Source organism: Lonchura striata, chromosome 26 (assembly GCF_046129695.1).
Source record: "Lonchura striata isolate bLonStr1 chromosome 26, bLonStr1.mat, whole genome shotgun sequence".
NCBI lineage: Eukaryota > Metazoa > Chordata > Aves > Passeriformes > Estrildidae > Lonchura > Lonchura striata.
The window spans coordinates 3186256-3207563 of record NC_134628.1 but is presented as its reverse complement, the minus strand read 5'-3'; the positions used below and the strand labels follow the sequence as shown (position 1 = coordinate 3207563).

Sequence of the window (21308 nt, the reverse complement as noted above, 5' to 3'; positions counted from 1 at the left end):
ACTCCGCGTTCATCCATCACCAATTTTTGGTTTGGGGTTTTTTGGGGAAGCTCAGTGCAATTCCTGGGGGTGGGAAGGGAATGACGCTGCTGCTGCTCATCCTGTGACGGGTTTGCTTTTCCCTCCTTGGCAGCTCCCTACTGCAGCCTCCCGCAGCCCCCGGCGCACGGGATGATCCTGAGCCACTCCGGGCTGCGCCCCGGCAGCTCCGTGCGCTTCGGCTGCGACGCCGGCTACCGCCTGGTGGGACACAGCACCACCACCTGCAGCCAGCACCCCCAGGGCCACTTCCACTGGAGGGAAGCCACCCCGCTGTGCCAAGGTGAGAGCAGGGACGGGTTGGGGCGTTCCAGCGCGCTCGGGCTGTGCCTGTCCCCATCCCCCGGTGTGAGAACCCCGGGCTTGGTTTGGGGTCTCGTGTGGTGGTGAAGTCTCTCCTCCAACCCGTGTTCCCAAAGAAAAACTCCGCAGTCTCTTGTTCAGTCTCAAGGCAATTTATTGCTAATTATCTAACAGATTGTGTTCTCGGGCTGTGGCTGTTTGATCAGCAGCCCAGGCAGGGATGCACACACTCCTGACACCCTGACTGTCCAGTGTCTTCTTCTCCTCTCTCCCCACCCAGGGCTGCTGCTATTTTTATAAGATATATTACGTATAACATGTTTACAGTTATTCCCCAATACCTACTACCTATATTACAAAGAGCTTTTCTACTCTAAACCAATCTGTGAGTGCCAACAACACCAAGAACATGGAGGTAAGGAAGAAGAAGGAGGAAGAACAGGATCAGCCCACTTTCCTCCATCTTAGAACTTCTGACCCCCATGTACAAAGTAAACCCCCCCCCTGTACAGGTGCTAAAACCCCCCTGTACAATACTAGAAAAATTTCCCCTCTGTTTTGTAACTACTTTTACTATCCCATCTAACCCTTTGTGACTGCTTGTTCCACCTCCAAAGTTGGTAACTCATTCCATGGCTCAAACTCAAAATCACAGCTGCTTCCAGCTGCCTGACGGGGTCTAAAATGCTTCTGACCAAGGCCTGGAACCTCCAAAAATGCCTGAGGGACATTTTGAGTTCCCACACCCGGGACCCCTGTGACTCTGATCAAGATAAGCCTGGTCCCCTCCTTCCTGCCCCAGAGCCAGAGAAGCCCTCCCTGTCCAGAGCCTGGATGAGGCCATGACCCTTCCTGTTCCTTCTCTTTCCCCTCTTTCCTCATTGCTCTCCACAGCTCCTGAAGGGAGGCTGCAGACAGGTGGGGTCAATCTCTTCTACCTGCAGCACCAACAGAACAAGAGGACACAGCCTCAGCTACATCAGGGAAGGTTTAGGTTGGATATTAGGAAAAAATTTTCACTGAAAGAATAATAAAATACTGGAATTGTCTTCCTAGGGTGGTGGTGGAATCACCATCTCTGGATGTGTTTAAAAAAAGACTGGACTGGGCACTTGGTGCTATGGTCTGGTTGTGGTGTTAGGGCACAGGTTGGACTTGATGATCTTGGAGGTCTCTTCCAACCTCATTATTCTGTGATTCTGTGATTTCCCCTGAACCTCATGGAATAAAGAGCTGGACAACTACATGGGGGTGAGAGCCTCTTTTGGAATCTTTGCCCATCTCCTGATGTTCCTCCCGTCAAGACCTCAAATCTCTGGGCTAGCCTGATAGTTCAGAGGGAGAAATGTCATTGGGATCGAGTGCCGGGAGTTCCTGAAAAAGCAGAAAAAAAAACAAGATTGGAATTTGGTAATTCTGTGTTGAGAACAGGCTGGGAGCGCTGAGGGGTGATCCTCGTCTCCAAGGCTTTAGGAATAGATGGCAAAGAGGGAAGGGAATTACTGGGAGCTGGAAAAGGTTGGATTTTCCAGGTGCCCTCTTTTCCCTGGGAGAGCCATTGGTATTCAGCCTGGCAGCCTGTCTAGACACCAGCACCTGGAGAGGGATTGGCCAGCGCTGAGCTCGCCGCAGTGGCACTCCTGTCACCATCAGTGCCACCAGGGACGGGGCTGATCCTGCCTCTGGAGCTGCTGACACCTCTCGGAATTCCAGCAGCTGCCAGCTGCTCTGGGATCCTGCTCCATGCTGCGGCAGGAGCGGGATAAAAGCTGGGCCTTGCACAGGGAGAGAGCCAGGGCTGTGCTGCTGCTGCTGCTTCACGTGCAAAGTTTGGGCTCTCCAGCTCTCACTGGGCTCCGTGGCACCAAAAAGTGACTTTTCCTGCTTTTCCACCCCTGTTTTTGTGCACAGGGACCACTGGAAAGGCAAATGAGTTGGAGTGGCTCAGGAGAAGAGTCTGGGAGCTGAGCTGGGGCTGCTCCAGGAGGGAATGGGTTTGTCTGGAAGCACAGGCAGATATTGGGATCAGGGGTTAGGGCTGTGTCTCCTGGCAGTTTCTGCAGGAAATTCCCAGTGGAGCTTCCCAGGTGCAGGCTGCTCTTCCCTTGGGCATCCCACCCTGTCCAGACAGGAGGGATGTGGATCTCCCTCTTTCCCAGAGCCAGGCTTGGAGAGGGATGAGGACCTCAAGGTGGGTTTGGAGGGAGATTTGGATTTGCTTTCGCTCCTCCTCCTCATGCTGCTGGAGAAGCAGATCTGGGGACATTTCCCAGCGCTGGCAGGGTTGGAAAAAAGGGTAACAGCATAAATAACTATGATTCTTGGTGTATTTTGGCTGTCACCTGCCTGTCCCCTCCCTGCCCTGCCCCGAGGCCAGTATTCCAGCAGGAATGCTGCAGAGCCTCCCCTGCGGAGCGCTGCCTGGCACCAAGCCTGCTTTTCCATTTTTCCCCTGAATTCCCCCCCTCCACCTCCTCAGCCACGAAGCTAAATTGAGCCTCCCTTCTGCCACAACAGAATTCCACAATTTTCTGCCTTTACAGCTTCCTGAAGGGAGGCTGCAGACAGGTGGGGTCGGTCTCTTCCACCGGGCAGAACAAGAGGACACAGCCTCAGCTACATCAGGGAAGGTTTAGGTTGGAGATTAGGAAAAAAAATTTCACTAAAAGAATAATAAAATACTGGAATTTTCTTCCTAGGGAGGTGGTGGAATCACCATCTCTGGATATGTTTAAAAAAAGACTGGACTTGGCACTTGGTGCTATGGTCTGGTTGTGGTGTCGGGGCACGGGTTGGACTTGATGGTCTTGGAGGTCTCTTCCAACCTCATTATTCCATGATTCCGTGGTTCTGGGATTCTGTGCAATGCAGAAGTGCTCCTGGAGAGGGGTTTGGGGTCGGTGCTGCTGTGGGGTGTGAGCAGGAGCGTTCCCGCTATCGGATCCTTTATCTCCACATGGAAACTGCTGCTGCATCCTGTGGGACAGAAGTGCTGGGAATTGTGAGCCAGAGCCTCTTCCAGGAGAAACTGGGGTTCAGGGATAGTTTGCTGTTGCAAAAGCTGACCCTTTATGAAGGGTGGGCACTCCCCACAGTGTCTGTAGGAAAGTTCAGGATCTGGGATTTCAGTTTGGGATAAAGCCATCAGCTCCCTGATTTTTATTTAATTTTTTTTTTTTTTTTGAGGTGTGTTTTCTTGATGCTGTTGAGCCAGGGAGAGGCGAAATGACTCGTACGATTTCAGAAGACAAATGAGCAGTTATTCAAAAGCACTTCTCTCTTTTATAGAGAACATCATGACTATTAATTAATCACATTGGTCTTAAAGTAAAAACATTTCACCTGATTGGTACACTGGACTTGAGTCAGTGTGGTAGAACATATTTATAAATAATATGAACAGATAACAAGATAATAGATTGTTACATTCCTCTCAGACTTTTTGGTAGAAATTGTGGGTCTCAGATTCAGTCAACAAGAGAAACTGAGAGTTTCTAACCAGGCAGAGGCCTGGGAATCTGTTGGAAAATAATGTAAATTAGAGTTTTATCTCCTTGTTGTTCATATTTTTCATAGTCAGATTCAGTCAAAGAGAGAAACTGAGAGTTTCTAACCAGGCAGAAGCCTGGGAATCTGTTGGAAAATAATGTAAATTAGAGTTTTATTTCCTTGTTGTTTATATTTTTATAATTAAGTTCTATCTCTGTGCATCAAGCACTCTGCACCAATGCTGTGCGTTGTTTTCACTTCAGGATAAATGGAGTTGCACGAAGCTCTGTATAAAGGGAAGTGGATTTTGAATAAAATTGGAGTTTTACTCTCAGCAGAGTCTCTTCATTCCCGTCCTGCCTCGACAGCTTCGAGAAATCTTTCTCCTTTTCTCTCTGGCTGAGCTGAGAATACCCACGTTTTCTCTTGGCAGCTCTCTCCTGTGGGGTTCCCAAAGCTCCAAGGAACGGGGTTGTTTTTGGGAAGGAGTACACGGTGGGCACCAAGGCCGTGTACCAGTGCAACCAGGGCTTCCAGCTGCAGCCGGGCGCCCAGCCCAGCGCCGAGTGCCTGCAGGACGGCGTCTGGAGCAACGGGGACCAGCCCCCTCTGTGCCTGGGTGAGTGTGCCCCGAGTTTTGAAAGTGGGTTTTTTCCTAGTTCTGTTGAAAGTTTTAAAGTTCTCATGAAACTTCTTCAGCCTCCTGTGAAAAACGCAGATTTATGATCGGCTTTTCGCAGGTGTTACAATGAATGTTATAGGTGTGATGTTAGAAAGTTGTGCTGTGTTAATTCTCTTAAGTAGTGTGGTAAATATAGTTTTAGGTTACAACATAATGTTAAAATAGAGACTATGTATGTGGCAGAAGTTTCTTTTTAGGAATGAGATACTCACTTTGAGGAACACCTAAATCTTCCAAAGAAAAGGAATTTATGGCTTCTTATCAGAAAAAACTAATTTCTTCAGGCCTTGCTCAGACTCACGGGGATTAAAGGAACAGTTGACATACAACAAACAGAATTTCTTGTTTTAAATAAAATATATGCATAAACATGAAGGATATATAAATATGCAACAAGTGTATTGGTTTAAGGGTGATTCCTTTGCTCACAAGGGATGCTTTTTGTGACTCAGTGTCCAAGAGCATCTGGACATCCATAATTCTTTGCTTTTTATTGTCTTATAATTGTCCTAACTCTAAACTTTATTACTCTAATTGTATTGTTATTATATTTATAACCATTTTTTTATTATTAAAATTTAAAAAATTTTAAAACCAAGTGATTGGCGTTTTTCACACTTCTGAAAATGTTTATGTATTTGAGAGTCAGAGTTCCCACACAATTTCGTGGATAAATAGAATATTTACATATTTCTCTGTGGGTGGAGAGAAATGATTGATGGGTCTTTGGAGCAGTGTGGTTGGAGAGGTGGTAATTCCATCCTCCCATCCATGGTCACCTTTGGAATTCTAGAAATACCAGATGTTTGAATAAAACTGGCTCTTTCTTCTGAACTCACCGAGCTCCTGTGTACTCACAGGTGAGTGGGGATTTGGGCTGCCCAGCCAGCAGTGATGCCTTTTGGGGCTGCCTAAAAACACAGGCCAGACAAAATGACAAAGAAAAAAAACAATTATATTTATTGAATGGCCTTCAGGGGCGTTTAGGGCAGACAAAACCCCTCTTCAAGGGGCTGCACCCAAAATGGACGATGGGCCACAGGTTTTCACACTTTTATACGTTTGGGCCATTTGCATATTGAGGGTTCATCTTCTAATTACAGCTTCAGGTAACAAATTGACCCCAAGTTTTCTCCCCCCTAACCCACTTTTGTTCACATTTCTCAGAGCCTGAGGCAGTGAGGTGTCCTTGATTCCCATTTTATGATTTTAACACCATTGCAAGGGGTTTTTCTCTTTGGGTTTCAGGCAACATCACCACTTCCAACATCATCCACCAAGTTTTCCTTTCAGTTCTCAACCGCAGCCCCACCAGGGGATGCACCCCTCATTGAAAACCCACCACACCTGGATTTTTTGGGGGGTCGAAACCTCACTTAACTGTTGCTGTTGGACACAAAATTAGTACACAGGAGTTTGTAAGTTTAAAAGAGAAAAAAGAGCCAATTTTATTTCTGACCTCACAATATACAGGATTCCAAAAGTGCCAGTGGATTGGAGGATGGAATTGCCACCTCTCCAACCACACTGGCCAAACCAACAGCCCATCAGTTCTCCCACAAAGAAGAATGCAAAACAATCATTATTTACATGAACAGCGTGTGAGAACTCCAGTAGAAATACATAAACATCAGAAAGCGTGGAAAACTTTTAAAGGAGCTAGAAAAGAAACCACTTTTAAAAATCAGGGCAGCACTTAACCACCTCTCTGTGCCCTTTTCCCCCCAAAGCCGTGACGTGCCCCGACGTGGGCAGCATCGCGGTGGAGCACGGCCGCTGGCGCCTCACCTACGAGGTGCACTACCACTACAACGCCCAGCTGATGCTCATCTGCGACCCTGGCTACTACTACACGGGCCAGAGGGTGATCAGCTGCCAGGCCAACGGCACCTGGAGCATCGGGCAGCCCGTGCCCACCTGTAAAAGTAAGAGCAGGGACGCACCGGGGTGGCACCAGGGGCTGGGGTTGTGTTTGGGGTCAGCAAATCCTGGGGGTTTCAGGGTGGTGCTGGATATATCCATGGATAACCGAGGAGATGGTGCCCTTTGGGTACAGGATGGGAGGTTTTGGTGCAGATTTTGGGAGGAAATCCAGCCCTGGGAGGGGCTGGGATGGATTTCCCAGGGCAGCATCACCAGGGACTTCTTTTATGTTTGGGGTCAGCAAATCCTGGTGGTTTCAGGATGGTGCTAATGGGCGACCATGGATAACCAAAGAGATGGTGCCCTTCAGGTACAAGATGGGAGGTTTTGGTGCAGATTTTGGGAGGAAATCCAGCCCTGGGAGGGCAAAGAAGGGTTGGGATGGATTTTCCAGAACAGCGTCACCAGGGACTGGTTTTATGTTTGGGGTCAGCAAATCCCTGGGGGTTTCAGGATGGTGCTGTTGCGTGAGCCATACCTTTGGGTACAGGGTGGGATGGTTTGGTGCAGATTTTGGGAGGAATTCCAGCCCTGGGAGGGTAGAGAGGGGCTGGGATGGATTTCCCAGGGCAGCATCACCAGGGGCTGCTTTTATGTTTGGGGTCAGCAAATTCCAGCAAATCCTGGGGGTTTCAGCATGGTGCTGAATATCTCCATGGATAACCAAGGAGATGGTGCCCTTTGGGTACAGGATGGGAGGGTTTGGTCCAGGTTTTGTGAGGAAATTCTTCCTTGTGAGGGCAGGGAGGGGCTGGGATGGATTTCCCAGGGAAGCTGTGGCTGCTGCATCCCTGGAAGTGTCCCAGCCCATGTTGGAGCAACCTGGGAGAGTGGAAGCTGTCCCTGCTGTGGGGTGGGATTTAGTTACCCCTGGCAGCAGCTGAGGTGGAGTGTGGTTTGGTTTGTTGGGCATTTTTGAGGTGGTTTGGTTCAGATTTTGGGGAGAAATCCTTTCCTGTGAGAGCAGGGAAGGGCTGGGATGGATTTCCCAGAGGAGCTGTGCCTGCCCCATCCCTTCCATCCCAACCCACACCTGGAACTGTCCCAGGCTGTGTTGGAGCAACCTGGGAGAGTGGAAGCTGTCCCTGCTGTGGGGTGGGATTTAATTACTCCTGGCAGCAGCTGAGGTGGAGACAACAGAGCTGCTGGAAGAGAGCTGGGATGCAGGGAGACGTCTGGATGTGATTCCTGGTTTAATCCCAGCACTTCTCTGGGATCTCCAGCCCTTCAGCTCAGCTGCTGCTGTGGGGTCCCAGCAGCTTCTCTGTCACAGCTGCTCTGAAGTCAGGGCTTTTAAGGAGGGAAAATAAAGAATTCTGCTGTCAAGCCTGAGCTCTCACATGAACACCAGGTTTACAAGGGTAACAGTGTCACCTGCAAATCAAACCCAACGGGGCACGCCAGCAGCTCTCAGTTGTTCTGACACCACTGCTGTGCTTTGCAGCTCTCCTTTTGTCAGAGGTGGAGGGTTTTTGTCTCCAAGTGCACGCAGAGGCTGCAAAATCTCTCCTTCCCTGCTGCCTGCCTTTGTTTGTGGAGCTGTGACTGCTGGCGTGGGTGACAGATGTACTTTTCCCCCTGCCAGCTCTTCCTGTGGATCCGGGAGCAGGAGCCTGACCTCCTTTTGTTCCCTCAGCCTCATTGCCACCTAAATCCGAGTGACAGGATCTTGGCAGTGCCCCGAGGTCAGGAGCACCCAGCGGGAGCTCCGGAGGGTTTGCAGAGCTGGAAGGCAGAGAAAATGAAGATAAAATCAAGAGCTGTGAGGGGGAGTTGGGTTTGCAGGGGCTCCTGCATCCCACAAATGCAGCTGGGATCTGCAGATCCTGGGGTTTGGCTTGTGGGGGAAAGCTGGGTGTCACTTTTAATTGGAAATTTCGTGCCATTCCAAGGTCAGGTTGGACAGGGCTTGGAGCAACCTGGCCTAGTGGGAGATGTCCCCACTCATGGCTTTTAAGGTCCCTTCCAACCCACCCCATTCCATGATTCTGTGGGTTTTTTGGGAATCAGGCTTCCTGCTGCATCCAGCAATGGGTAATGGCAGAAAAACATTCCTGTGTGAGGAAGTCCTGGTGTGAAAAAATCCTTTGGTTCCTTCCCAGCCTGCCTTTAGTGCTTCCCTCATTCCTGAAGCATGAATATCAGCAGCTCTTATTTTTGTCACCTCGTCCAACATGGGTCTGGAATGATTACAATTCCTGGAATTATTTAATGAACTTTCCCACTCCAGCAATAACTCCTGGTGCCGTGCCTGGATGCGTTCCTCCACAGGCCAGCCTGCTCTCTGACTATCCTTTGGGATCTATCCTAGTTATCTCCTGTGGGGACCTGCCCACCCCTCCCAACGGGAACAAGATTGGGACGCTCACCAGTTACGGGGCCACTGCCATCTTCTCCTGCAACACTGGCTACACCCTGGTGGGCTCCCGGGTCCGGGAGTGCATGGCCAACGGGCTCTGGAGCGGGGCTGAGGTCCGGTGCCTGGGTAGGTATCCCTGGGAAGCTCCTGCTGGCACCCAGGGGCTGTGGGAAGGGCACCTCGGGGGGGACACGGGTTTTAGGGACTGATGTGACGTTTGAAGTGGATGTAAAAGGGAGGGAGAGTTTGATTCCTGCATCTTCAGTGGGTGTGAGGGAGAGTTTTGGGTTGGGGATGTTTGTTCATGGCAGCAGAGTCTGGTTAACAGCCTGGAGCTGAGAGAGGACAGGGTTGGATGTTGGGATGGGTTCTTCACTATGAACAGCAGGTATGGATTGCCCAGAGGAGCTGGGGCTGCCCCATCCCTGGAAGGGGACAGGGTGACCAGGGATGGTGGAAAGTGTCCCTGTGGACAACCCTTACGTTCCCTTTCAACCCCACCCAACCTGGGCATCATGAACCCCATCCATGCCCAGAGAAGCTCTGGCTGTCCCATCCCTGGAAGTGTCCAAGGAGAGGTTGGACAGGGCTTGGAGTGACCAGGGATGGTGGAAGGTGTCCCTGTGGACAATCCTTACATTCCTTTCCAACCCAAACCAGTCTGGGCATCTCCAAACTCTATCCATGCCCAGAAAAGCTGTGGCTGTCCCATCTCTGGAAGGGGACAGGGTGACCAGGGATGGTGGAAGGTGTCCCTGTGGACAATCCTTACATTCCAGCCCCACCCAGTCTGGGCATCTCCAAATGCCCAGAGAAGCTCTGGCTGTCCCATCCCTGGAAGTGCCCAAGGAGAGAGAGGTTGGACAGGGTGACCAGGGATGGTGGAAAGTGTCCCTGTGGACAACCCTTACGTTCCCTTCCAACCCAAACCAGCCTGGGCATCTCCAAACTCTATCCATGCCCAGAAAAGCTGTGGCTGCCCCATCCCTGGAAGGGGACAGGGTGACCAGGGATGGTGGAAAGTGTCACTGTGGACAACCCTTAAGTTCCCTTCCAATCCAAAGCAGCCTGGGCATCTCCAAACTCCATCCATGCCCAGAAAAGCTGTGGCTGTCCCATCTCTGGAAGGGGACAGGGTGACCAGGGATGGTGGAAAGTGTCCCTGTGGACAATCCTTACATTCCTTTCCCAACCCCACCCAGCCTGGGCTCCTCTTCACCCCAATCCCGCAGAGACCCCGGCAGTGGGCGATGCCTTTTGGGGACACATTGTTGGACTCTCCAGGTTGCTGTAAATGAAAATTTGTCCAGCCAAATTAAAATGAAAAATAAAATACTTATTTTGCAGTTAAATTCTATCTAGCCAGCCACAAGGAAAGAACAGAGCCGAGCCCGGGGTCGGCCCTGGGTGTGCAACAAGGGGTCAGCCTCAGCACAGGTTTTCCTCTGTGCCCACCCCTCCATCCTGGCACAAGCAGTTTTTATAGGGAAAATTCTGCCCTTCCATTCAGATACTATAGGTTAATAAGATTTTTTTTTTTTTTTTTGGTGATGAGGAAGAACAATTCAGTTCTGGAGTTGTTGAATCCCTTGATGAAGTTTATGGGAGTGTGGTATTTACCTATATCTGCCCAAGGATTTCTGTGATATCCATTTTGGGTCATTTACACCATGACCAGCACCTGGGGTCCCCGTATCTCTCCAGACATGGCCCATTTTTGGCTGAGCCTCACCCTCTTATTGTAAATCAGTTTCTAATCAGTTTTTAATATACACCCAGTCTCACCAGCGAGGGTGGGGGTGCTAATACGAACCAGCATAATCGAACAAATATCCAACATTACACATTTTATATAAGGAACGGCGCGAGTTATGTTTGCTACCCATAACGAGGTGATTCCCCCTCGTGCAGCCGGGCACTGCGGCGTGCCCAGCCCCATCGTGAACGGGCAGATCAACGGCGAGAACTACAACTACCGGGGCAGCGTGGTGTACCAGTGCCAGCCCGGCTTCCGCCTCATCGGCATGTCCGTGCGCATCTGCCAGCAGGACCACCGCTGGTCCGGGAAGACGCCTGTCTGTGTGCGTAAGTACTTGTCATTCCTTCAGCCCTGGAGGGAAAATTCCAGCCAGGAGGGGCTGGAAGGGGCTGTGGAAGGGGTTGTGGAAAGGGCTGGGCAGAGCTCACACCCCTGAGGTGTGGGACAGTCATGCATGCACATTCAGGGCGTTTTTCTATCAGAATAAATCACACGGGGGTTTGTGATAAATAAATAAAATTAATCCATTTTCTTCATGCAGGAAAAAACCTATTCTTTATCCACATAACTCATTTTTATACAGTTTCACAGACCTCGTGTGTGACTCCAATTAGTTGCTTTCTGGCCAATTTATTGGTTAGTGAAAGGTGTCCAAAAGGTATTTTAATTGTCCATCAAATCTTTCTATTCTTAAATTGTTTACATATTTTCTTCCCGGATTCTCATGGGATAGATTTAATGTTTATGCAGGTGCTAGTTGTTTTTCACCCAGGAATAGATTGTTATGTTAATGAGCTGTTCACACCAGGGAACTGGCTTGACAGGCCAGCCACTGATCCAACAGAGCAGGCCTGATTTTAAAATTATATAAATTCATAAATCTTTTCTTTTATCATTTTTCTCCCTTACTGCAACATTTTGCAAGATCATCCCTGCGTCTCTCCAAGAAAAGCTCCTTTGTGGTTCAAGAATTCCCCTGGGTTTCTCCTTCCCACGCCCAGCTGGAGGTGTTGGGGTCAGAGCAGAGGAGACTTTTTGGGGTCAGGGGGTGATAAAGGCAGGCACAGCCCTGGTGGTCACCATCCTTGAGAGCTGCTCTCCATGCCCCTGGAAAATCAGGATCTCTCCTCTGTTCCCCCCCAAATCACCTTGTCCAACCTCCTGGTTTATCCTCCCAGGAAATAACCCAATTAACCAACTCCCTGCAGCTCTCAGGTGTTGATAAGCTGAAGCATCTTCTTATCAAAGGGCAGCACAATCCATGAATTTCATATCCTGGTGCTCCAGCTGTTCGTTCCCATCTCTCCTGTCTGGTTTGGAGCTTCCTGTGCTGGGGCACACAAGAACAAGATAGGAAGGAGGGAATGACCAGGCAAATCCAGCCTGAAAACAAAAATTCAGGATTAAGTTGATAAAGTCGCCGGTGATCCAAAATCTGGGGGGTGTCTGAGCTCCTGCTGGAGATTTTTGGGAGAAGAATGGTTGGAAAGGGTGGTATTTACTCTCATGCCCATGGCAGGGGCTGGAATAGGATGGGCTTTAAACTCCTTTCCATCCCAAACCGGTCTGGAATTCTGAGTGATTACACACATTAGGCCTCGGGGGTGACAGAAATTTGGGATTGTCCATCTGAGCTCTGGTGGGGTGAGGCTTCACTGACCCCACTCAGGGCACAGCAGCATTCCCAGTTCTCCTGGCATTTCCCCTCCCGGCCTGCTGCAGTCACCTCTGTTGGATCCGTGGAACTGTGGGAAGCCTTTTTTTATCCAGGCACAGAATCCCTCCCGTTGCCAAACACGTGGGATGAGATCCCAAACCCGCTTCCTGCAGCACTCCACATTTCTCATTTCTCCCTGTCACCAGCTTGGATCAGGAACAAATCCCAATCCCCGTGCCCTGGGCACTCAGATTTGTTATGGATCCTTTGTGGGAATTTCACCCTCCCTTCACTCTCCTGCTGCTGGCAGCTGTCCAGGGATCCCGAATTGGTCCTGATGGACAAACCAGGACATTCCGTGTGGCAGTGATCCATAAAGCTTTGTCCTCAGCTGTCCCAGGATGTCACATTCCTTAGGCAGCCAAGAATCTCCTGCTGGCTCATCCTGAGCTTCCTTTTCTGCCGTGGAGCTGGCTGGAATCAAAGGCTCTGCCAGCAGCAGGGCTGTGCCCTCCCCGTGTCACCCGCTGAGGTGGCAGCAGAGTGTTCCAGCCGCTTCCCAGAAGTATTTGGGATGCTGGAATTGGCTTTGCTTCCCTGGGAGTTGCCAGAGCAGCTCCTGTGCCCTTCACCTCATCCTGAGCCAACACCAACCTCAGGAAAAAAAAAACTCCAGAAAAATCCTCACTTCAGCGATTTGGAAGTAAAATTTTCCCACAAATTTTATTCTGCTTGGGTAGACTTTCATCTCTTCAGGTCCTGTGCTGGAATTCTGATTTTCCTCCTATTTTCCCTTTTTTTCCCCTGCTTCCAGGTGTAACTTTTCCCTGCAGGGAGCAACCAGGGGAGAAAGGGAGGGAACAACAGAGTTTGGTGTGGGATTAAGAGTAAGAGCTGGGATTTTTGGAGGGGGATATGTGGTGTAAATCAGTGGGATCCTGGCACTCGGCTGCCTGGAGAGGGATGCAGGGAATTCCTGGATGCAGGGAATTCCTGGTGCCAATAAAACCTACAAAAATCTCCTTCTCTCAAAGCGATCCTGTATCTCAACAAAACAGGCCCCGAATCTTTGGGTTTGGGGTTGATGTGTGGGGTTTTTATGCTCTCCTCCCTTCACGACTTTTCCCAGTGAATAATCCACTTTCTCTCCAGGAATGAATCCAGTGATTTATTTCCATTTTGTGCTTGCAGCCATCACCTGTGGCCACCCTGGCAACCCACCCAACGGCCTCACCCAGGGCTCCCAGTTCAACCTCAACGACGTGGCCAAATTCCAGTGCAACCCCGGCTTCCGCCTGGAGGGAGCTTCCCAATCCCAGTGCCTGGCCAACGGCCAGTGGAGCAGCACCCTGCCCTCCTGCCGAGGTCAGTCTGGCCGTTCCTCTGGGATTTCTCCATCTTCCCAAGCCAAAAATCCCTGGAAACCACCCAGAGGATGTTGGAGATCCCAGGGATGCTGGAAATCCCCATGGGATTTTCTCACCTCCGAGGTGTTGGAAATTTGGGATCAGACCCAGATTTGGGGTTAGAGGGTGTTAAAGGCAGCACAACCCTATGAACACACCCTGTGGTCACAATCCTAGAGGTCACAATCCATGGAAAATCAGGATCTCTCCTCTGCTCCCCCCAAATCACCTTGTCCAACCTCCTCGTTTATCTTCCCAGGAAATATCTTCCCACAGCTTTGTGCAGAGCCCTCTTCCCTGTTTCCCATGGGATCAGCACTCAGGTTCACTTCCCAAATCCCCTCCCCTCCCTGCACTCCCTCCCTCTGCATTCCCCACATCCAGGATCTCCGGCCATGCTGGATTATCGGTCATTCCCTGCTGGATGATGGAAATCCCAGTTTGGGATCAGTTTTTCCCACCTGGATAATCAAAATCCCAGTTTGGGGCCAGAGATCCAGCCTCTGCTGCTGGGTGAGAACCTGCAGGATTGCCTGGACTCCTTTTTCCCCCCCTTTTCACAACAAATTTTTCCACTCTCACCCTCAAAAAATCTTGCAGGGGGGGGAAAAAACCACCTTGAATCACAGCATAAAATCTTCGATTTCCCACCTTTTTTCCTGCTTTTTTTTTTTTTTTTGGAGAACCCCACCTTTTTCTGCCCCACCCTTTGCTTCCTGTTATTTTTTGGGTATTGTTCTGTTGTTTGTTTGCAGTTGTGAACTGTTCTGACCCCGGGCACCTGGAAAACAGCGTCCGGCAAGTGCAGCCGAGCGGCCCCCACAGGTTCAGCTTCGGCACCACCGTGTCCTATCAGTGCATCCACGGATTTTATTTGTTGGGATCGCACGTCCTGACGTGCCAGGGCGATGGCACGTGGGACAGAGCCCTCCCCCAGTGCCTTTGTAAGTGGCCCCAACCCTCCCCGTCCATCCCACGGGGTCGTGAGGGAAAATCCCCCCCTAAAAAAATCCACGTGGGAATGATCGCAGTGGCTTCAGGAATTTCCCAGGGAAGGGGGTTTGGGGTTGAGAATCCAGCTGAGGGCATTCTCTGTGTAGGGACAGGTGGAATCCCAGTGGATTTGGGGGGATTCTAGGTGGAATCCAAATGGATTTTGCAGGATTCCAGGCAGAATTCCATTGGGTTTGGGGATTTGAGGAAAGGATCCTGCTGGAGGGGTTTTTCTGTGTAAGGACAAGTGGATCCAAATGGATTTTGGGGGATTCCAGGGGGAATCCCAGTGGATTTTGGGGGATTCCAGGCGGAATTCCATTGGGTTTGGGGATTTGAGGAAAGGATCCTGCTGGAGGGGTTTTTCTGTGTAAGGACAAGTGGATCCCAATGGATTTTGGGAGATTCCAGGTGGAATCCCAGTGGATTTGGGGGGATTCTAGGTGGAATCCTCGTGGATTTTGGGGAATTCCAGGCGGAATTCCATTGGGTTTGGGGATTTGAGGAAAGGATCCTGCTGGAGGGGTTTTTCTGTGTAAGGACAAGTGGATCCCAATGGATTTTGGGGGATTCCAGGGGGAATCCCAGTGGATTTGGGGGCATTCTAGGTGGAATCCTCATGGATTTTGGGGGATTCCAGGTGGAATCCAAATGGATTTTGGGGGATTCCAGGCGGAATTCCATTGGGTTTGGGGATTTGAGGAAAGGATCCTGCTGGAGGAGTTTTTTCTGTGTAAGGACAAGTGGATCCCAATGGATTTTGGGGGATTCCAGGTGGAATCCCAGTGGATTCTGGGGGATTCCAGGTGGAATCCCAGTGGATTTTGGGGTTAGAGGAAAGGATCCTGTTGGAAGGGGTTCTCTGTGTAGGGACAGGTGGAATCCCAGTGGATTTGGGGGATTCCAGATGGTATCCCAGTGGATTTTGGGGTTTGAGGAAAGGATCTTGCTGGAAGGAGTTCTCTGTGTTGGAAAAGACAGATCCCCATGGATTTTGAGGAATTCCAGGTGGAATCACAATGAGTTTTGGGGTTTGAAGAGAGGATCCTGCTGGAGGGGGCTCTCTGTGTAAAGACAGGTGGATCCCAGTGAATTTGGGGGATTCCAGGTGGAATCCCAATGGAATTTGGGGGTTCCAGGTGGAATCCCAATGAATTTTAGTGTTTGAAGAGAGGATCCTGCTGGAGAGGGTTCTCTGTGTGGGGACAGGTGGATCCCGATGGATTTGGGGGTTCTGGGTGGAATCCCAATGGATTTTGGGGTTTGAGGAGAGGATCCAGCTGGGATGGTGCAGGTGGAGAGGGCAGGAGCAGCTCTGGAGCACAGGGAGGGCTCATCTGAGTGGGTGATCCCAGTCTTACACTGGGAATTTGGGATCCAGCGTGGATTTTAGCTGCCTCAGGGAGGTGCAGGCAGAAGCAGCCCCACTCCCAGCATGACCAGTTTGTCCCTGTGGGCACTAAACCAGCTGCAATCCCATTCCCTGCCCTCAGGAATGGCCTCGGAACTCCGGAAATTCCAATTGGCTTGAGCTGTTCCAAAGCTGGGATTGTTCCTTTTGTTTTTTCCATGTTTATCCCTCCACACCAAATCCTACCGAGCAGCTTTGGGCACATTTTCCTTTCCTTTTGTCCTGTCCTCACCCCTTGCATGGATCCTGGGGAATTGGTGAGTGATGATCCACGTTCCCACAGCTGGGAGGGAATTCCTGTTAAAACCCTGATCCCAGACTCCCTCAGCCCCCTTGAGTACAAGGGATCTCCTTTCTTAAAATGTTTGGATCTGGAGGATTTGGAAACCCAGCTCAGTTTTACCACTGATTCTGTGGATTCCTGGTGTTAAATGTTTAGGAAAAAAAAGGAGGTTTTCCCATGTTTTTGTTTCCCGTGTGTTGAACTTCCCTGTGAGGGTGGGGAGGCCTTGGCACAGGTGCCCAGAGCAGGTGGAAGTGTCCCCATCCCTGAAAGTGTCCAAGGCCAGGCTGGACAGGGCTTGGAGCAACTTGGATTAGGGAAAAGCATCCCTGCCCACGGAAAGGGCTGGAATTTACAGGTGTTTAAGGTCCCCCCAAGCCATAATTCCGGAATCCCCGGGTGCTGAAGCTGTGTCTCTCTTGCAGTGGTGTCGTGTGGCCACCCCGGGTCCCCTCCCCACGCGCAGATCTCGGGGGACAAGCACACGGTGGGCTCCGTGGTCAGGTACAGCTGCCTGGGCAGGCGCACGCTGGTCGGCAATGCCACGCGGATGTGCCAGCTGGACGGGCGCTGGAGCGGCTCCCTGCCGCACTGCTCGGGTGAGGGGCTCGGGAGGGCACTGCCGGGACACCCGGCCCTGGCCGGCTGGCCATGGTCAGCTGGCCATGGTCACCCAGCCATGGTCAGCTAGCCATGGTCACCCAGCCATGGTCACCTGGCCATGGTTAGCTGGCCACGGTCACCCAGCCATGGTCACCCAGCCACAGTCACCCAGCCATGGTCAGCTAGCCACGGTCACCCAGTCATGGTCAGCTAGCTATGGTCAGCTAGCCATGGTCACCCAGCCATGGTTACCCAGCCATGGTCAGCTGGCCACGGTCACCCAGCCACGGTCACCCAGCCATGGTCACCCAGCCACGGTCACCCAGCCATGGTCACCCAGCCCTGGTCAGCTAGCCACGGTCACCTGGCCACGGTCACCCAGCCATGGTCACCCAGCCATGGTCACCCAGCCATGGTCAGCTGGCCATGGTCACCCGGCCATGGTTACCCAGCCATGGTCAGCTAGCCACGGTCAGCTAGCCATGGTCACCTAGCCGTGGTCAGCTAGCTGTGGTCAGCTAGCCACAGTCCCCCATTCGTGGTCACCCAGCCGTGGTCACTTGTTCATGGTCACTCGTTCATGGTCACCCATTTATGGTCAACCAGCCATGGTCAGCTAGCCATAGTCACCCATTTGTGCTCACCCATTTATGGTCACCCAGCCATGGTCATCTGTTCATGGTCAGCTAGCCATGGTCATCCATTTATGGTCAATTGTTCATGGTCACCCATTTATGTTACCCAGCTATGGTCAGCTAGCCATGGTCACCTGTTCATGGTCACCCGTTCATGGTCACCCATTCATGGTCACCCATTCATAGTCAGCTAGCCATGGTCACCCAGCCATGGTCATCCATTTATGGTCACTCAGCCATGGTCACTCATTTATGGTCACTCAGCCATGGTCATCCATTCATGGTCACCTGTTCATGGTCACCAGTTTGTGGTCATCAGTTCGTGGTCACCCCTTCGTGGTCACCCAGCCATGGTCATCATCTTCCACCCATCATCACCTTCCCTTCCCTGAACTTCCCCAACCCTTCCCCTTTCCCTTTTCCCTCCCTCCCGCGCTCCAGCCCCTCCTCGTTCCCTGAGTTCTGGCGGCTCAGGGCTGGCTTGGAGCACGTGGGAATTCCTTGTGGAGGGGAAACATCCCTGGGGCTGGAGGCTCCACCTTGGCATTCAGGAATTGTGGCCGCCTTTGCATCCAGCTCAAAACCGAGGGGCTGTTGGAACCGGGAAATGCCCAATTTGGAATTCCACTGCTCTGCTGGGGGTGGAATTCCCCATGAGGGGGACAAGGGACACGAGCCACCGTGCCCTGGTGGCTCTGGTGACGCTGTGCTCTCCCCGGGCAGGGGGCAGCCAGGGCGTGTGCGGTGACCCCGGGATCCCTTCCCACGGGATTGGGCTGGGGGACGCCTTCGACGTGGGCAGCGTGGTGAGGTTCAGCTGCGAGCCCGGCTACACCCTGCGGGGCTCCTCCGAGAGGACCTGCCACGCCAACGGCTCCTGGAGCGGCACGCAGCCGGAATGCGAAGGTACTCCTGTGCCTCAGTGTCCCCGGGACTGCCCCGGTGTCCCTGGGACTGCTCTGATCTCCCCAGAATTGCTCTGATGTCCCCAGAGCTGTTTGGGTGTCCCCAGAGCTGCCCCGGTGTCCCCAGGATTGCTCTGCTGTCCCCAGGATGGCCCCGGTGTCCCCAGGACTGCCCTGGTGTCCCCACAGCAGCCCTGGAGTCCCCAGAGTTACCCCGATGTCCCCAGAACTCCTCCTGTGTCTCCAGGACTGCCCCAGTGTCCCCAGGATTCTTTTGATGTCCCCAGAATTCCTTTGATGTCCCCAGAAGTTCTCCTATGTCCCCAGGACTGCCCCAGTGTCCCCAGGATTGCTCTGATGTCTGCAGAGCAGCCCTGGAGCCCCCAGAGTTGCCCCAGTGTCCCCAGAATTCCTTTGATGTCCCTGGAACTCCTCCTGTGTCGCCAGGACTGCTCCAGTGTCCCCAGAATTCCTCTGCTATCCCCAGGACTGCTCTGATATCCCCAGAAGTGTTCTGGTGTCCCCAGTACAGCTCTGGTGTTCCCAGAAGTGTTCTGGTGTCCCAAGAAGTGTTCTCATGTCCCCAGAATGACTCTGGTGTCTCCAGAATGGTTCTGGTGTCCTCAGAAGTGTTTTCATGTCCCCAGAATGGTTCTGATGTCCCCAGAAGGGCTCTGGTGTCCCCAGAAGTGTTCTAATGTTCCCAGTACAGCTCTGGTGTCCCCAGAAGTGTTCTCAAGTCCCCAGAAGTGTTCTGGTGTTCCCAGAAGGGCTCTGGTGTCCCCAGAACCTGCCTTTGCTAGGGCCAGGCGATGCAGGCGGAGTACCTGGAGCGGTGGGGCGTTGTTTGCGTTCCCTGGCTCACTCTCCCTCGGCCGCTTCCCTCGGCAGTGATCTCCTGCGGGAATCCCGGGACGCCCAGCAACGCCAGGGTGATCTTCAACGACGGCCTGGTGTTCTCCAGCTCCATCATCTATCAGTGCAGGGAAGGGTTTTATTCCACAGGGGTGCTGAGCAGGCACTGCACCGTCAACGGCACCTGGACCGGGACCAGCCCCGAGTGCACTGGTGAGCGCTGCCGGGGCCCTGACTCTGAGCTATTGATGATCCGAGATTGTAAAATGTCTCTGTCTTTCTGCCCCGCTGCCAAAGCAGAAGCCATAATTGGTCTGTGCTGGTTTCCAGGTTGTTTATTCTGTTGATCTCTCACATGTTCTGCTGCCCTGCCCAGCTCTGTCCTGCAGGGCAGCGTGTGGGGCTCTGCCCTCAGTGGGATGTGACAAACATTAAATACCAGAAACTCCCTGGGCTGCATTTACAAGAACGTGCCAATATCTGTCACCTACGTTGGACAGTGTGTCCCCAGCCTGAACCAACAGAAAAATGCCAACACCACAGTGAGATATGGAGGGCATGAAGAAGGAGAAAAAGGACAAGGCACACCCAATTTCCTCCATCTTGTCCCCTTTGGACCCCTCATCTAGAATCCTAAATTTTACTTTTGCACCCGTGCCACGCTTAATTATTGCTTATATCAAACACTCAGAGCTGGTAATTCATCCTGTAAGATTGAAAACTCTTTTCCATGGACAGAGATCACAGCCAGTGTCTCTGGGGGCTCTGTCCAGGGGGGTTCCTGACCCCTGCCAGGGTCCCAGGGCAGACAGAGGGAAGCCCTGGACTCCCACAGTGCCCCAACTTTTGGCTTTTATATTTTTCGCACTCTGTTCTGCTTTAGTGTGCAGTTCTGAGCTTTGTTTCAGAGCATGGTGAGCTCTCTTCACAGAGTAGAAGACAAAACAATTCCTTCTCCAGCTGGGGACCCAGGACAAATCATCCAAATCTCAGCCCCAAGAGAAACACAGGCTGGAGAGAGAAAAGCAAGCACATTGGGATTTCATTACCTAAAGGTGTAATTGGACAATGAACTCCTGTGAAAAACGCCAATCACTTGGCTTTTAAAATTTTAAAAGTTTAATAATAATAAAATGGTTATAAAAATAGTAATACAATTAGAGTAATAAAGTTTAGAGTTAGGACAGTTACAAGGCAATAAAACGTAAAGAATTACGGATGTCCGGATGCTCTCGGACACTCAGTCATGACAAACATGACTTGTGAACCAAGGAATAACCTTAAAAGCAACAGCCTGTTGCATATTCATATATCTCATACATGATGCATAAATCCCTTGCAAATTAAGAACTTTTCTGGGTTTTGTCAACTTCTTCCCCTTAATCTTGGTGGTTCCATAAAGATGGAGAGAAGGTGGAAAAATGTTTGTCTTTTCTGATAAGGAGACAGAAACTCTTTGTCCTGTGCTGACATCTCTGTGTGAAGAGTTTCTTGATCATCTCATCCCTTCCTTGAGTTAGTAAAAAAATCCCACATTGCAGAGCTTCCATTTCAACATTATGTTGTAACCTAAGACTATATTTAACAGACTAATTAATAGAATTAATACAGCACAACTTTCTAACATTGCACATATAATATTCATTGTAATATTTGCAAAAATCCAATCATAAAATACGCATTTTTCACAGCTACAATATGCAAATGAACCAGAAATTATAAAAATGTGAGACTTTGTAAGCAGTCATCCATTATAAAAGTCATCACACTTTTATAAGTTTGGTCCATTTGCATATTGGGGGTTCAACTTTCAATTATAGCTTCAGCTAATAAAGTAATTTTACCCCAAGTTTGCTCCCCTCAGCTCACTTTTGTTCACGACTCTTGAGGGCTGAGGCAGTGAGGTGTCCTTGATTGCCAGGCCTGGAGAGGAATTGTTGTGTCTGCCCCAAATGGGAAAGCAGCAGCTCACACTGCACGTGGAGTTTGGAGCTGTGCACTAAAGA

The 21308-nt window shown here is 51.1% G+C and overlaps 1 protein-coding gene across 1 annotated transcript in view; it reads left to right on the top strand.

Annotated features, from left to right (window-relative positions):
- CSMD2 (CUB and Sushi multiple domains 2) overlaps nucleotides 1–21308 on the top strand; it is a 283577-nt gene that overhangs the window by 243997 nt on the left and 18272 nt on the right. Inside the window, exons 50-59 of the mRNA XM_077788452.1 lie at nucleotides 134–322; nucleotides 4265–4450; nucleotides 6244–6438; nucleotides 8748–8921; nucleotides 10707–10880; nucleotides 13403–13576; nucleotides 14373–14561; nucleotides 16730–16903; nucleotides 18266–18448; nucleotides 19339–19515. Coding sequence (XP_077644578.1) covers nucleotides 134–322; nucleotides 4265–4450; nucleotides 6244–6438; nucleotides 8748–8921; nucleotides 10707–10880; nucleotides 13403–13576; nucleotides 14373–14561; nucleotides 16730–16903; nucleotides 18266–18448; nucleotides 19339–19515 — 1815 coding nt within the window. The remainder of the gene's footprint in view (nucleotides 1–133; nucleotides 323–4264; nucleotides 4451–6243; nucleotides 6439–8747; nucleotides 8922–10706; nucleotides 10881–13402; nucleotides 13577–14372; nucleotides 14562–16729; nucleotides 16904–18265; nucleotides 18449–19338; nucleotides 19516–21308) is intronic.